The 16,969-nt window shown below is 40.7% G+C and overlaps 2 protein-coding genes across 4 annotated transcripts; both read right to left on the bottom strand.

Annotated features, from left to right (window-relative positions):
• Positions 1 to 476: 476 nt before the first annotated feature.
• Positions 477 to 12,848, bottom strand: LOC138215821 (zinc finger protein 678-like). Of its 3 annotated transcripts, XM_069178236.1 has the most exons (4): positions 12,597 to 12,848; positions 10,686 to 11,282; positions 9,316 to 10,122; positions 5,802 to 7,076 (listed from the first exon to the last, which is right to left on the bottom strand). In XM_069178236.1, the coding sequence occupies exons 1-4, from the start codon at positions 12,766 to 12,768 to the stop codon at positions 6,277 to 6,279; spliced, it is 2,376 nt and encodes a 791-aa protein (XP_069034337.1). In that variant the 5' UTR covers positions 12,769 to 12,848; the 3' UTR covers positions 5,802 to 6,276. The 3 variants fall into 3 exon arrangements, with proteins under 3 accessions (XP_069034336.1, XP_069034337.1, XP_069034335.1); XM_069178235.1 differs by lacking the exons at positions 5,802 to 7,076; positions 9,316 to 10,122; positions 10,686 to 11,282 and adding exons at positions 477 to 1,628; positions 2,911 to 3,048 and having other exon boundaries at positions 12,597 to 12,843; XM_069178234.1 differs by lacking the exons at positions 9,316 to 10,122; positions 10,686 to 11,282; positions 12,597 to 12,848 and adding an exon at positions 8,108 to 8,345 and having other exon boundaries at positions 5,802 to 7,901.
• A 191-nt stretch (positions 12,849 to 13,039) lies between these two features.
• On the bottom strand, positions 13,040 to 16,845 carry LOC138215822 (zinc finger protein 235-like). The gene is made up of 3 exons (XM_069178237.1): positions 16,538 to 16,845; positions 15,462 to 16,031; positions 13,040 to 14,893 (listed from the first exon to the last, which is right to left on the bottom strand). Exons 1-3 carry the CDS (start codon positions 16,707 to 16,709, stop codon positions 13,947 to 13,949), a joined length of 1,689 nt encoding a protein of 562 aa, XP_069034338.1. The 5' UTR covers positions 16,710 to 16,845; the 3' UTR covers positions 13,040 to 13,946.
• Positions 16,846 to 16,969: the final 124 nt, after the last annotated feature.

Raw genomic sequence — 16,969 nt, 5'->3', positions numbered from 1 at the left:
AGAAACATAAAGACCAAAAACTCAGACATCAGCCCACTGTTTATCTGCCTGGGCTCTCCTCTGCAGATTCCCTCGCTTTGTGGCGAGCGCTGCTGCCTCCGGAGCAGACGTCGCATTTACGCTGTTTTTGAAGCAATTACTGGATCGATTAAAAAAATTACAAAATGTTTGTACTCATAAACCTCCATATTCTCATAGAAATGCAATTTATGTCTTTCTGTAATTTTCACACTTAGCAAAGTCATCCGGCGGGCCAAGCTGGACCCCCTGGCGGGGTTTGACACCCCTGATCTAAAGCCTATTGGTAAAGCCTAGAATAAGTGGAACCGATCACCAAATACAAAACTTTTTACAATTACAAGAAAAACTGCAGACAGAATGTTTGTCAGCTTCAACATACATGAGAAAGCTCACAAAACACTCAGAACGGAGGCAGTGTAACATAAAAATAACAACTTCAGGAACGCTGCACGAACATGTTTCCAAGACTTTGGTGAATAAAGTTGCGTCACAGGAAAAATAGTGCAAACACAAATCAAAGTAATACATTCCTATGTTGAACATTATCAGTCTAGTTCGTCAAACATTGATATTTAGTAACCCCTACTTGAAACATTACGAAAAAAGAAAAAAAAGAAGGTATTTCATTCATCTGTTAAACTTCAAAACAGAGAGTTTGATTTGATGATTTCTGCAGATTTATTTCCAGTTATTAGTACAATTTATAGTTTTCTCAGATATTTTGAATACGAGCTGTGATGATGTATTTGGTTTGTGTTTTGGCCAGGAAAACATGACAATAGAATCGTTTCCTACATACCGTGAGAGTATCATTTCCTGCAGGTGTTACTGTGATGAGACTTCTCACCTGTGTGGATTCTCATTTGGCTTTTTTTTATTATTTTTATTTTTTTTAAACTGACATGTCAGCAAATCTTTTCCTGCAGACCTGACCAAAGTAAGTCCAGCATCTCACCTGCGTGGCTGCAGAATTTTAAGAGAGTTCAGTTTTTTTTTTCCAAGTGTATCAACAAGCCATTACAAGTACTGAAACATTTACCACATGTTTTTCCAAGAATAGTGTCTCACCTGTGTGGACTCTGAAATGTGCACCGAGTGCGGACGTGTGATTAAATGTTTCCCCCACTAATCATTTTAAGGATGCAGCTTCTTGCATGTGTGGATTCTTTTGTGACTTTTCAGTCTTGATTTCTCAACGAATTTCTTCCCACAGATTTCACAAGAATGCGGCTTCAGACCCGTGTGGATTGTCAAGTGTCTGTTCAGTTTGTAGTTATCTTTAAATACTTTCCCACAATAGTCACATCTGAAAGACTTTTTACCTTTGTGTTTATTGCAGTCATTTTTTGGTTTCGTCTCTGCATGTCCAGGTGATGGTGAGGCTTTGTTCATGATTCCTTTGTGGCCTTGGGTCTCTGCTACATGACAGTTGTGACAGAGGAGTTCTGAAGTCTTTTGCTTCTGTAGAAGCTGCTCTCTGTGCTGACTAGTGCAGAGGTCCTCTTTAATCTGTGGAGGCTCTGGGTCCTCTTGGTCCTGACTGGAGTTCCTCTGCTGCTGGTCAATGAGAACCTCCTCCTCCTTACAGACATGTTGTTGTAGGAGCTCTGGATCGAAAGGCGACACAAGAAATAAGTTAATAACACAATGATGGAAAAAAACTGTTTTTCAGCAGAGCCTAAATGTGAACAGCATTTATTCACTTCTCAAATTCTGATATAGCTTATACACACTATTCACTATTCACACTTCACATTGTATTTAAATTCCAAATTGAATTCAATTGTCTTGTTCCCTACTGGTACGCTGTCTGACTGACACCACATCAGAGAAAAGGTTTGGAAAACTTGCAGATGACAGATACCAGCAGCTTTTCAACTTGCGACGCACAAAGCAAATAATCATTCCCAACACCTTACGCCTGGGTTCCACCATTAAAGACCACAGAGGCAGAATAATTCTTCAGAGGGCTCAGAACCAGCTGATCAACAACAAAGTGAGACAGGTCATGTCACCATAGATCAACATTAAAATAAAGATTGACCACGTGTTTGAGAAACTCGGACAGTGATGCTAAACACATCGGACCACACACCAAAGTGACCAGTCTGTTCAGGAACGCAGGCTTCTATGAGACATTGCATCAAAGTCCTGCCAGCAACTATAAGAGGAAGGTAACAAACTACCTATAACAACTTGAAAATGCAGACCTAAGATCCCTCCCCAGGCAGCTGAACATCAGATCTCATGTGACTTTAACCACTCACATAATGGCCAAAACAGGGATGTTGTATGGGCTTTCTATATGTACCAGAATCTACTGGGGAGGAGGGCAATGAAGTGGCGGACAGATGTGCAGGTGCCAGTTGGCAGGATGGTGTGCCGCAGTATTATCAATGAGACCCTGAACCTTAAATAGCAGCAAGAATGGGATGCAGACAGCAAATGTGAGAAAGCTGGACGACATCTAGCCTTCAGTTAAACCTAGCAACAAAGCATGCCTCGAAAAGATGAAATCAAATTGACAAGGCTACGGCTAGGACATTGTGGATTAGCGAGTGGGTTGGTGTTTGTGGAAAAGCACAGAGATGGCAGCTGTGAACACTGTGGAGTCCTGAAGGCTCTGCAGTATGTCATGGTGCCCTGCCCACTGCCAAAAGCAGGATTTTAGGGAGCAGATACTATTTGGATGAGAGGTGAAAAGCAAGTGTAGTGGCTTTGAGATAGAAACTAAACAGTACGGTATGTAGACCATGACCTAGATGATTAAAAATCTTCACAGTCTGAATAAATCTTTGACCACAGATGTTACAAGAATATACAGTATTTCCCACAAATGAACTGTATTTGGGTGGTATGGTATTTTCAACAGCAAGTATATTGGGCAACCAAGTGGAGGTACTGGGTCCTCTTGGATCTGTGGAGGTTCTGGGTCCTCTTGGTCCAGACTGAAGTTCCTCTCCTGGTTAAAGAACTGCTGGTCAGTAAGAACCTCCTCCTCGTTCCTGACATGTTGTTGTTGGAGCTCTGGATGGAAAAGAAGAGGTTACTAACATGATGCAAAACAAAAAAAAAACTTTTTTTGTGGCAGCTAAAAGAATTTAAACGCTATTTGCTAATCTCTATGAAATACCTTTTACACTGGTCCCTCTGACTGTGTATTCACACCTTACATCATACTCAATTTAGCCACCCTTTCTCAGTTTCTGCTGCAAATCCAAATGTTGTTTTAATAGTTTACTAGTACAACACCAAATATGATTGCAATTCCAAACGTTGGGACCACCGTGTGAAACGTAAATATAAACCGAACATGATGATTTGCCCATCATGTAAACCCATATTGAATTGAAAATAGAACATGTCAAATGCTGAAAGTGAGAAATGTTATTGTTCTATGACTAATATCAGCTATTTTGAATTTAATTCTAGCAACACGTTTCAAAACAGTTAGGACAGGGGCAACAACACTAACAACAGTGAAGATGGGGGGGGGGGCTCATTGAATTTGGGGATTTCATCATCTATGGTATATAATATCCTTAAAAGACTCAGAGAATTCAGAGAAATCTCTGTACCCACGGCAATAGGGCAAAAATTCATATTGAATGGTCATGATCTTTGTGCCTTCAGGCAGTACTGCATTAAAAACAGACAAAAATCTGTCGTGGAAATCATTGCACGGGCTCAGGAACATTTCCAAAAAACACTGTCTGTGAACACAGTTCATCACTGTATCCACAAATTCAGGTTAAAACTCTACCACGCAAAGAAGAAACCAGATATAAATATGATCCAGAAATGGCGCCTTCTTCTGTGGTCCCGAGCTCAATTGAGGTGGGCTGAGGCAAAGTGCAAAACTGCCCTGTGGTCTGACAAATCCAAATGAAAGATTCTTTATGGAAACCATGGTTTAGCAGGCTAAAGAGGAGAGGGACCATGCAACTTGTTATTAGCAAAAAGTTCAAAAGCCAGCATCCATGATGGTATGCAGGGGATTTAGTGCACATGGCGTGGGTAGTTTACACGTGAAAAAAAAACCCATTACTGCTGAATTATATTACACAGGTTCTGGAGCAATTTGTGCTGTCGCTCAGTCATCTCGGAAAGGTGTTGCTTATTTCAGAAAAAAAAACAATGACACCGTGACTGCTCGGATTTCAACAAAACGGCTCTGTAGTAGAATAATCTGGAAGCTGAAGTTGACCTGCCTGGTGCATACCTGTCACCCATTGAAAACACTGGCACATTATGAAATGTAAAATATGACAACATTAAAATAAAGACCCTGATCTGTTGAGAAGGGGACCTCTTGTATCAGGCAAGAATGGGTCCACATTTCACTTTCAAAACTCCAGCAAGGGTCTCCTCAGTTCCCAAACGTTTACAAAGTGGTATTAAAAGAAGTGACGCAACACAGTGGTAAACATGCCCTTGTCCCAACTTTTTTTAAAATTTTTTTAAACGTGTTGCTGGCATTAAATCACACCACATTCAATTGTTCACCAGCAATTGCTGTAATCCTCAGTATGATTAAACACTGCTCAATGCCAGACCGTTGAAGCGGACTCGTTTTGAGTTTATAGAGTAAATAAAGGTGCAACTGATGTGTAATTATAGTTTTACTATTGACCTGTTTGAAGACACAAAACGCAGTCTAATTTAAATATGAGTGTCTCTATTAATAATTAGATATTAGTCGGTAGTGTTGAACATGTACTGTTTGGCTTCAGATTGATTTGGCAGACAGGTCTAACTTTCCATCATCGCAGTCCTTGTAGGACAGATCAACAAGTCTCCAGCTTTGTCCACCTTTTATTTCACACCTCCGTCCACTGTTTCCAAACACCATTAAAGTTGTACAGACCTATCCTGTATAACTTGACTTCAGGTTTCCAAACGATATCCAGCAGTTTGCGCTGACGGTTGATTTCTTCCTCCAACTCGAAGATATTATTCTCAAAGACTCTGAATATTTCTTCAGCAGCAGCAGTTAGTCGCTCGTTGATGAACTCTCTCAAACACTGAACGGAAGACATCGTTTCTTCTTTACAAATATAGATTCAACGATGAAAACTCTTACGTGTGGCTGTGATGTTTAACTTGCTCTTGGTGTCACACTCGTAAGATCCGGCTGTATACAAGTCAGTTCACCTCAACGTTCCGCTTTCAGTACAAAAGTTCATCTATTTCAGTTACATTCACGGGGACATTTAGTTGTTAGTCAACACATTTTTTGTATAAACTATTTCCAAGACAATAACTCTTTATGGCAGAAATAAAAGCAGCAGTAATTGATTGTAAAAGACCTCCGCTTTTGCAAATGTCAGTTGACATAAATATTACTCTCAGTTAAAGGTAGTTACAAGTATTAATATGAAAGTGAAAAGATCAAATGTCCTTAATAAATGTGCTCGTTATATTCCAGCACTCTATATGTGTGTTCAATACGAAACACTTCCCCTGATCAAACTTTAACTTAACCTTCAGCAGGTGAGCTGCAGCATTAAAACACCTCTTTGATGTCACTATCGAATAAAAAAAAAAGTCTACTTCATGACGTTGTCCTTATCAGCAGCCCTAATGGACAGAATTTTATTGTGGCTTCAGAGTTCAGTGTAAATCTGGTCTTTTATGTGATCTTCTTGCAAAAGTTTATTGATGAAATAAATACGAGGTTAGAAAAGCAGAATTGTATTGCCTATGTTCATTTAGACACAGATCATCGTGTGCATGACTGTTGTAGGATCCAAACCCTGTTCAGCATGAAAGCTTCCTTTCCGACTCGTGTTGATCTACTGCATCCACACGCAAACTCCACTTGTTGATCAAAGCAAAAAGGTTTATTTTTCCACAAAAATAACGTTTCCGCAAGCATTGTCATCCGTATCCTGCAAATCCATGTAGAAAAACTAAATTCAAATCATCCACAATGCAGCCAAACACGGTTGGAAAAACTGTGCAGCTCTCGTTTCACTGACTGCCGACCGCAGGCACTCACTATGCTGCGTTTTTATCTCCGCGCACCTGAAGGCACAGGCATGTGTCTTTCAAAATAAGGGAGGAAATTGCGATTACACAAAGTATATCTCAAACAAATGCAACATATGAACGGCAATATGACGGAATATAAAAATGGAAATAACAATATACAATATTTAGCTCCTCACACTAATTTGCCTTCTATAATTGTGATGACAAGTAAATACAATATGGGTTTCACATTGTTTTTATTACTTTTTCTGCTGTACACTATCAGCAAACATGATCATTGTCACCTGTGTGGGTTCTTAAATGAACATTCAGTGTTGACTTGAGACGAAATGTTGCCCCACAATGGTTGCAAGAATACGGCTTCTCACCCGTGTGGGTTCGTTTATGAGCTGTCACTTTTGCCGCCTGCGCAAATCTTTTACCACAGATGTCACAAGAATAGGGTTTCTCACCTGTGTGGGTTCTTTTATGACTTTTCAGCGCTGATGTCTGATTAAATCTTTTATCACAGAGGTCACAAGAATACGGTTTCTCTCCTGTGTGGGTTCTTCTATGACTTGTCAGTCCTGATTTCTCATTAAATCTTTTATCGCAGGATTCACAAGGATACGGTTTCTCACCCGTGTGGATTCTTTTGTGAACTTTCAGGCCTGATGGCTGACTAAATCCTTTACCACAGATGTCACAAGGATACGGTTTCTCACCTGTGTGGATTTGTTTATGAACTTTCATTTTTTCTGCCCGTGCAAATGTTTTACCACAGATGTCACAAGGATACGGTTTCTCACCTGTGTGGGTTCTTCTATGAATTGTCAGCGTTGATGACTTAGTAAATCTTTTATCACAGAGGTCACAAGAATACGGCTTCTCGCCTGTGTGGATTCGTCTGTGTCTTTTCAATACTGATACATGACTAAATCTTTTATCACAGAGGTCACAAGAATACGGCTTCTCGCCTGTGTGGATTCGTTTATGATGGTTCAATTGTGACGTCAGACGGAATCTTTTATCACAGAGTTCACAAGAATACGGCTTCTCTCCTGTGTGCAATCGTGTATGAACTTTCAATTGTGATGCCAGACAAAACCTTTTACCACAGATGTCACAAGAATGCATCTTCACGACTGTGTGGGTTCTCAGGTGTCTTTGCAATTCATAATTATCTTTCAATAGTTTCCCACAAGTGTCACATTTTAAAGACTTTTGACCTGTTTCAATGGGACAGTCATTCTTTGACGCGATCAATTTGAAAACACGGATGCTGTGAATTTTCAAGACTTGATGACTATTCTGTGGTTTTGTCTCTACGTTTCCAGTTGGTCCTGAGTCTCCATGCTCGTCTTCTTTGTGATCTTGTCTCTCTGCTACATGGGAGCTGTGAGGGAGGAGCTGCAGGTCAGTGTTTGGTTCTGGTACCTCAGAGCTTTGAACTGACATGTGGACTACAGACTCTTTCTCTGCTGCACTCTGAGATTCATCAGGATTCAGAGTCTGATCTTCATTGTGGTCACCTTCCCCATAGTTGAGAGTCAGTGTATAGGGATCAGTCTCCTGCTTAATTACAAGCTGCTCTCTGTCCTGACTGGTGCAGAGTTCCTCCTGTTCCTCTTTAATCTGTGGAGGTTCTGGTTCCTCTTGGATCTGTGGAGGTTCTGGTTCCTCTTTAATCTGTGGAGGTTCTGGTTCCTGTTGGATCTGTGGAGGTTCTGGTTCCTCTTTAATCTGTGGAGGTTCTGGTTCCTGTTGGATCTGTGGAGGTTCTGGTTCCTCTTGGATCTGTGGAGGTTCTGGTTCCTGTTGGTCCAGACTGGAGTTCCTCTGCTGGTTAAAGAGCTGCTGGTCAGTGGGAACCTCCTTCTCCTTACAGACACGTTGCTGTGGGAGCTCTGGAGGGAAAAACAAAAGATATAGTTTCATTTCAACACAAGATCACAAGCTCCCACAATGTTATAATATTCAACGAGAAAATAACACAAACATAAATCAATGAACGGGGACTCTTTCAAAAGCAAGTGTAAAATAGGAGGTTTTTAAGAGTGATTCAAAAGAAGAGTGTTTGCTCCCCTTCAAAGATCATTAAAGTTGTACAGACCTATCCTGTGTAACTTGACTTCAGGTTTCCAAACGATATCCAGCAGTTTGCGCTGACGGTTGATTTCTTCCTCCAACTCGAAGATATTATTCTCAAAGACTCTGAATATTTCTTCAGCAGCAGCAGTTAGTCGCTCGTTGAAAAACTCTCTCAAACACTGAACGGAAGACATCGTTTCTTCTTTACAAGTTAAATATTTATCTCCGATACGAAAACGAAAACCCGACAAGCAGCTTCGATGTTTACTTCCGGTTAGTGGAACACTCGTAAGGTCCGGCTGTATAAGTTAGTTCGCCCTTAGTTCCGCTTTCAAATAGAACGGTCTTTCATTCATTCAGTTATTTTCCGCACGACGTGTCATTGACATGTCATTTCACGGGTAAATATGAAAGTAAAGGAATCATGCTTAACGACCTCTAACAGTGTTGCTGAGGCCCTGACGTGTAAAAAACAGCTTTGTTGCAGGTGGAGGTTTTTGGTGTGAACTTATGACCATATACTTTACTTTACTTTAACGAGGTGTCAAGTTTTCTAAGCTCAATACAAGTTTCTTTGTGTAAATTCTTAGTCGGTAAATAACTGTAAAGAACACAGTAGTTGCTTGTGAAATGTGGTAAATTGGTAATGTGCATAAAATAAAATGACATAAAAGTAAATAGTTCTTTTTAATTAAAGTGTCCAAGAATTTATGTCTGTGTTGAGGTTTGATGCAGTCAATTAAAGAGATAGTGACAATGGTTGCAGATTCAAAGCTTTATTGTCCCCTCACACCATGGTTTCTGCAGTGATTACAATATAATATCTGAATTACACATACAACTTGGTACTGGATTGAACATTTCTAAGTAGAGGGACTTGTAACAAATCTATATCTCAAAATATAATCACAAAAGACTGAGGAATATGAAAATATATCAAAGTAAACATACCATGCTTACATTCTCAGGGATGCATGTTGGAGAGCAGAGTGATCTGCACCTTTAAGTGTGTGTCTTCTATAATGTCTTTAACCCCAGAAATGTAATCAGTTCATCATTGGGGCCAGTAAACATTTGAGCCAAGTGTTCTTGAAATATATTGTTCAGGAGAATGGGACAGACAGACAAACCAAAAACATAATGCAGGTGGTTAATAAAACAGCTGCTAACATTTCTCACCAGAGGTCTCTGTGGCTTCTTGTGTGTTTTGTTTGTGAGTTCTTCTGTGACTATTTAAGTTTGGCAAATAACAAAAGCTTTCCCCACAGATGTTGCAAAGGTAAGGCTTCTCCCCTGTGTGTGTTCTCATGTGGATCTTTAAGCCATCTCTACTCCTGAGAAATTTCCCACATGTTTTACAAGAATATGGTTTCTCACCCGTGTGGATTCTTATATGAGCATTGAGTGTAGATATCCGTATAAATCTTTTCCCACAAAAATCACATGAATACGGCCTCTCACCTGTATGGCTTCTTTCATGAACTTTCAATGTTGATGGCTCAATGAATGTTTTACCACAAATGTCACAAGAATACGGCCTCTCACCTGTGTGGGTTCTCACATGCCTGTCCAAACTGTAGTTCTTTTTAAAAACCTTACCACAAGTGTCACATTTTAAAGACTTTTTAAATTTGTGAGTATTAAAATACGTCTCTGACATGGTAGGATTGTGTAAATTCTTGCTTTTTTCACATTTCTTCTGTGGTTTTGTCGCTGCATTTCCAGTTGATAGTGAGTCTCCATGCTCACCTTCTTTGTGGTCTTGGCTCTCTGCTACATGAGAGCTGTGAGGGAGGAGGGAGGAAGCTGCCTGCCTCACTACAGGCTGCTCTCTGTACTGACTGGTGCACAGTTCCTCCTGTTCCTCTTTAATCTGTGGAGGTTCTGGGTTCTCTTTGATCTGTGGAGGTTCTGGTTCCTCTTTGATCTGTGGAGGTTCTGGGTCCTGTTGGTCCAGACTGGAGATCCTCTGCTGGTTAAAGAGCTGCTGGTCAGTAAGAACCTCCTCCTCCTTACAGACATGTTGTTGTAGGAGCTCTGGATCAAAATGTGAAACAAGAAATAGGTAAATAACTCAATAATGGGAAAAAAAACAAAAGTGTTTTGGAGTGAAGCCTAAACATGAACAGCATTTATTCACTTCTCAAATTCTGATATAGCTTATACACACTATTCACACTGTTCACACTTCACATTGTATTTAAATTCCAAATTGAATTCAATTGTCTTGTTCCCTACTGGTACGCTGTCTGACTGACACCACATCAGAGAAAAGGTTTGGAAAACTTGCAGATGACAGACACCAGCAGCTTTTCAACTTGCGGCGCACAAAGCAAATAATCATTCCCAACACCTTACGCCTGGGTTCCACCATTAAAGACCACAGAGGCAGAATAATTCGTCAGAGGGCTCAGAACCAGCTGATCAACAACAAAGTGAGACAGGTCATGTCACCATAGATCAAGGTTCTGCATGCATATCGGTCTCAGGCCGTGCATCCTATAACGGGCAAATACTGATATCACTTCACCCTTGTGGGGATTCTCAGGTGTCTGTTCAATTTGGGCGCAAATACTTTCTCACACGTGTACCATTTTTACCTGGTTGAGTACTACAAGATATCTTCGATATGGTAGAGATGAGAACACTGTTCCTGTGAATTTTGTTGGTTTGACGTCTCTTCCGTGGTTTTGTCTCTACGTTTCCAGTTGGTCCTGAGTCTCCATGCTCGTCTTCTTTGTGATCTTGTCTCTCTGCTACATGGGAGCTGTGAGGGAGGAGCTGCAGGTCAGTGTTTGGTTCTGGTACCTCAGAGCTTTGAACTGACTTGCGGACTACAGACTCTTCCTCTGCTGCACTCTGAGATTCATCAGGATTCAGAGTCTGATCTTCATTGTGGTCACCTTCCCCATAAAACAGAGTCAGCATAACGACATCAGTCTCCTGCTTCAGTACAAGCTGCTCTCTGTCCTGACTGGTGCAGAGTTCCTCCTGTTCCTCTTTAATCTGTGGAGGTTCTGGGTCCTCTTTAATCTGTGGAGGTTCTGGGTCCTCTTTAATCTGTGGAGGTTCTGGTTCCTCTTTGATCTGTGGAGGTTCTGGGTCCTGTTGGTCCAGACTGGAGTTCCTCTCCTGGTTAAAGAGCTGCTGGTCAGCGAGAACCTCCTTCTCCTTGTAGACACGTTGTTGTCGGAGCTCTGGAGGGAAAAGTGACACAAGAAAAAGGTTCCTAACATGATGAAAGAAAAACAAACGGTTTTGTTTTGGAGGCTAAACACAGTTTACCCATCTCCAATGTTTAGAAATAGGCTTTGTGAAGGCTGCTCTCATATCACACTCAGATTAACCGGCCCCTCTCAGTTTCTGCTGCAAATTCAGATTCATTTGTTTTTGCTCCAGACTGGAACACTGATGTCGAATCGGTGCCACATCAGATAATTGCTGGTCAAACAAGGTATCCCATCATGAGCCATCATTTCTACTTTAGTCTTGTCTTGCATATCCCCAACCGGTGAATGTATTTTTTAAGCAACGTGCTGAGTTGCTCATCAGCTCTGGGCTCCTACAGTTACTCACTCAGGCCAAACAGTCCACCCAGGATATAAAGACTGAGGAGCTGCTCTTCACTCTCTCTCTCTCTCTTTTTTTTATTTCTTCCATTTGTTGTTTCCTGCTTGTGTGAGTAGAGAGATCATTTTGTGAAAATGTTAACGGTGTGGTAGGATCTACTTTTGTATAATTTAACACTTAACTTACAATCCATGCCAGTTAGCACTGTAGGGAAGAGCTGCCATTTTTGCTTAATCCACTTTTCTCCAGTTTTTGTGTCGGTAGGGAGCATTGGTATTCCTTGTAGTATTAATTATGGCCTCGGCTCTCCCTTAAGTCTTTGTGCTCAAAAGGACTGATGATAAAAAAAAGACTGGAAACGTGAAGAAAATTACGCCTCAAATCATTCATCTCGTCTGATCTTACTCTACTTTCCCCTCGGACTGAGCTCGGGTCGTATTACTTGTTTTCACGGTTAACTTGAATGAAACGTCACAGCTCATATCATTTACTCACGCCACATTAGACTTGAATCCCACTCCTGTTGTCATCAACAGTTTCCTTGACAACTGCTGAATGTCAGATTGTTAAAAAAAAAAAAATTGGTGATTTTTATGTCAACAGAGTCAATGAAGAAAAACTCAGGATGTTCATCAAATCAACCTGATTTATAATTATAGCTTCTGTTCAGATGTATCCTCTTTTATTGAAAGAGGAATTTACCTATGACTATAGACATGAGTCAGTATTGTCCTGTTGACCATAGAGACTGTTTGGCTGCAGATTTGTCTTTCCATCATCACAGGCCTTGTAGGACAGAGTAAGACGTCTTCAAGCTTTGTCTACCTTTTATTGTACGATGCCAGCTGTGAGCAAATACTTACTGGTTCAAACCATTATCATGACATGTGAGTCTAAACCCTCCGTCCACTGTTTCCAAACACCATTAAAGTTGTACAGACCTATCCTGTGTAACTGGACTTCAGGTTTCCAAACGATATCCAGCAGTTTGCGCTGACGGTTGATTTCTTCCTCCAACTCGAAGATATTATTCTCAAAGACTCTGAATATTTCTTCAGCAGCAGCAGTTAGTCGCTCGTTGATGAACTCTCTCAAACACTGAACTGAAGACATATTGCTTCATTACAGGGAAATATTTATCTCCCAACGATGAAAGCTCCACAGCAGCCGTGATGTTTACTTCCGCTGGGTGTCACACTCGTAAGAAACGACCGTGTGAGTGAGGTCGCCTTTAGTTCCGCGTTCAGTTAGGAAAGTTCTTTGGTTTCAATTCATTCAGTCATTTTCTGCTATGCAATATTTAACAAGTGTCTTTGAACTATTTCGGAGACAATCATTTTTTGCATGAATTATATAGTCGTGTGTGTACAAAATTAAAACAGGCAACCATCTAGTCTTTTATTTAAAGTGTCCAAGAATTCATAACTAGTTTGGGATTTTGTGCTGAACAATAGAATAGAATATGTTTATGTATAATAACTAGCAGGATGCCAACACGAGTGACCAAACACCACTTCAACACCAGAGTTCACAATCCACTTGTATAAATGAGGTAGTGTAAACAAATAGATGCACTATGAACAAACAATTTTTCAAGATGTGGGAGATTCATGTTATTTCAAAAATATAGTTTCAAACAGAAGTGTGTATTTGACAGTAGTTAATGTCTCACATTAAAATGAGTCATTGTGGCCTCTTAATACAGTCATATAAAGGAAAGAATGAGGGTTGTTCAACAATACTGCTGTAACTTTGACCCTTTGACCCCCAAAACGTAATTAGCTCGTCCTTGGGACCACGTGAACATTTGTGCCAAGTTTTCTTGAGATATATTGTTCAGGAGAACGGGACAAACAGACAAACAAAGAACATAACATAATGAGGGCTGTGCAACAAAACAGCTCGTGTGTTTTGTCCATGAAACACATCAACTGAATCCTCTCTCAAATAATTAGTAAATACAAAGTGACTTGTATACATGCGATTTTAAATGTCTCACCAACTGAGATAAAGCAAAGCAGCCTTTCCCACGTTTTACAATAATATATCGTTTAATTTACAAAACTTTTATGTGACCATTTCTGTCTGACGAACGAAAGAATCTTTTACCACAAATTTCACAAGGATACAGCCTCTCACCTGTGTGGATTCCCACGTGTTACAAACATTTTACCACCAGTGTTACATTTTAATGGAGTTTCATCATTGTCATCTGTGTGGATTTTTGAATGAACATCCAGGTCTGACTTCCAATTAAATGTTTTCCCGTAATCCTTACAAGAGTACAGCTTCTAACGGGTATGGTGTTGTTTATGAGCTTTCATTCTACATATCTTATTAAATGTTTTACCACAGATGTCACAAGGATACGGTTTCTCACCTGTGTGGATTCTTCTATGAACCGTCATTACTGATTGTTGACTAAATCTTTTACCACAGATGTTACAAGAATACGGTCTCTCACCTGTGTGGGTTCTTCTATGAATATTCAGTACTGATTGCTGACTAAATGTTTTACCACAGACGTCACAAGAATACGGCCTCTCACCTGTGTGGGTTCGTTTATGAACATTCAGTACTGATTGCTGACTAAATGTTTTACCACAGATGTCACAAGAATACGGTTTCTCACCCGTGTGGATTCTTATATGAGCATTGAGTGTAGATATCCGTATAAATCTTTTCCCACAAAAATCACATGAATACGGCCTCTCACCTGTATGGCTTCTTTCATGAACTTTCAATGTTGATGGCTCAATGAATGTTTTACCACAAACGTCACAAGAATACGGCCTCTCACCTGTGTGGGTTCTCACATGCCTGTCCAAACTGTAGTTCTTTTTAAAAACCTTACCACAAGTGTCACATTTTAAAGACTTTTCATGTTTGTGAGTATTAAAATACGTCTCTGACATGGTAGGATTGTGTAAATTCTTGCTTTTTTCACATCTCTTCTGTGGTTTTGTCGCTGCATTTCCAGTTGATAGTGAGTCTCCATGCTCACCTTCTTTGTGGTCTTGGCTCTCTGCTACATGAGAGCTGTGAGGGAGGAGGGAGGAAGCTGCCTGCCTCACTACAGGCTGCTCTCTGTACTGACTGGTGCACAGTTCCTCCTGTTCCTCTTGGATCTGTGGAGGTTCTGGGTTCTCTTGGTCCAGACTGGAGATCCTCTGCTGGTTAAAGAGCTGCTGGTCAGTAAGAACCTCCTTCTCCTTACAGACATGTTGTTGTAGGAGCTCTGGATCAAAATGTGAAACAAGAAATAGGTAAATAACACAATGATGGGAAAAAAAAAAAAAAAAAACTGTTTTGGAGTGAAGCCTAGACATGAACAGCATTTATTCACTTCTCAAATTCTGATATAGCTTATACACACTATTCACACTGTTCACACTTCACATTGTATTTAAATTCCAAATTGAATTTAATTGTCTTGTTCCCTACTGGTACACTGTCTGATAGACGCTACATCAGAGAAAAGGTTTGGAAAACTTGCAGATGACAGATACCAGCAGCTTTTCAACTTGCGACGCACAAAGCAAATAATCATTCCCAACACCTTACGCCTGGGTTCCACCATTAAAGACCACAGAGGCAGAATAATTCGTCAGAGGGCTCAGAACCAGCTGATCAACAACAAAGTGAGACAGGTCATGTCACCATAGATCAAGGTTCTGCATGCATATCGGTCTCAGGCCGTGCATCCTATAACGGGCAAATACTGATATCACTTCACCCTTGTGGGGATTCTCAGGTGTCTGTTCAATTTGGGCGCAAATACTTTCTCACACGTGTACCATTTTTACCTGGTTGAGTACTACAAGATATCTTCGATATGGTAGAGATGAGAACACTGTTCCTGTGAATTTTGTTGGTTTGACGTCTCTTCCGTGGTTTTGTCTCTACGTTTCCAGTTGGTCCTGAGTCTCCATGCTCGTCTTCTTTGTGATCTTGTCTCTCTGTTACATGGGAGCTGTGAGGGAGGAGCTGCAGGTCAGTGTTTGGTTCTGGTACCTCAGAGCTTTGAACTGACATGTGGACTACAGACTCTTCCTCTGCTGCACTCTGAGATTCATCAGGATTCAGAGTCTGATCTTCATTGTGGTCACCTTCCCCATAAAACAGAGTCAGCATAACGACATCAGTCTCCTGCTTCAGTACAAGCTGCTCTCTGTCCTGACTGGTGCAGAGTTCCTCCTGTTCCTCTTTAATCTGTGGAGGTTCTGGTTCCTCTTTAATCTGTGGAGGTTCTGGTTCCTCTTTGATCTGTGGAGGTTCTGGGTCCTGTTGGTCCAGACTGGAGATCCTCTGCTGGTTAAAGAGCTGCTGGTCAGTGAGAACCTCCTCCTCCTTACAGACACGTTGTTGTCGGAGCTCTGGAGGGAAAAACAAAACAAAGATATAATTTAATTTCAACACAAGAAGCGACAGTTACCACAATGTTATAATATTCAACAAGAAAATAACACAAACATAAATCAATGAACGGGGACTCTTTCAAAAGCAAGTGTAAAAGAGGAGGTTTTCAAGAGTGATTCAAAAGAAGAGTGTTTGCTCCCCTGAACTCCTGCAGTAGGTCATCCCACAACTGAACACAAAAGGCCAGGTCACGTTTTGTTTTCAAGTTAGTCTACTTAGTGTTGTTCTGCTCTTCTGACCATAAAAACTGTGTTTGAATTCAGATTTATCTCCGATACAGACAGCTTCATCTTTCTATCATCACAGTCTTCGTCCGACAGAGTAATAAGTCTCCAAACTTTGTCCACCTTTTACTGAACCACTACAGACATGAGCAAATACTTACTGGTTCAAACCATTATCATGACATGTGAGTCTAAACCCTCCGTCCACTGTTTCCAAACACCATTAAAGTTGTACAGACCTATCCTGTGTAACTGGACTTCAGGTTTCCAAACGATATCCAGCAGTTTGCGCTGACGGTTGATTTCTTCCTCCAACTCGAAGATATTATTCTCAAAGACTCTGAATATTTCTTCAGCAGCAGCAGTTAGTCGCTCGTTGATGAACTCTCTCAAACACTGAACGGAAGACATCGTTTCTTCTTTACAAGTTAAATATTTATCGCCGATACGACCATAAAAAAAACTCGACGTACGGATGTGACGTTTGACTTCTGCTGCGTGTTACACTCGTAAGATCCGGCGGTATGAGTGAGGTCGTCTTTAGTTCCGCGTTCAGTTCGGAAAGTTCCTTGATTTCAATTCATTCAGTCATTTTCTGCTATGCAATATTTAACAAGTGTTTTTGAACTATTTCGGAGACAATCATTTTTGCATGAATTATATAGTCGTGT

Source organism: Embiotoca jacksoni, unplaced genomic scaffold (assembly GCF_022577435.1).
Source record: "Embiotoca jacksoni isolate LCO1_2020_lvr unplaced genomic scaffold, fEmbJac1.0.p SCAF_8, whole genome shotgun sequence".
NCBI lineage: Eukaryota > Metazoa > Chordata > Actinopteri > Embiotocidae > Embiotoca > Embiotoca jacksoni.
This window is presented reverse-complemented; position numbering and strand designations above follow the sequence as displayed.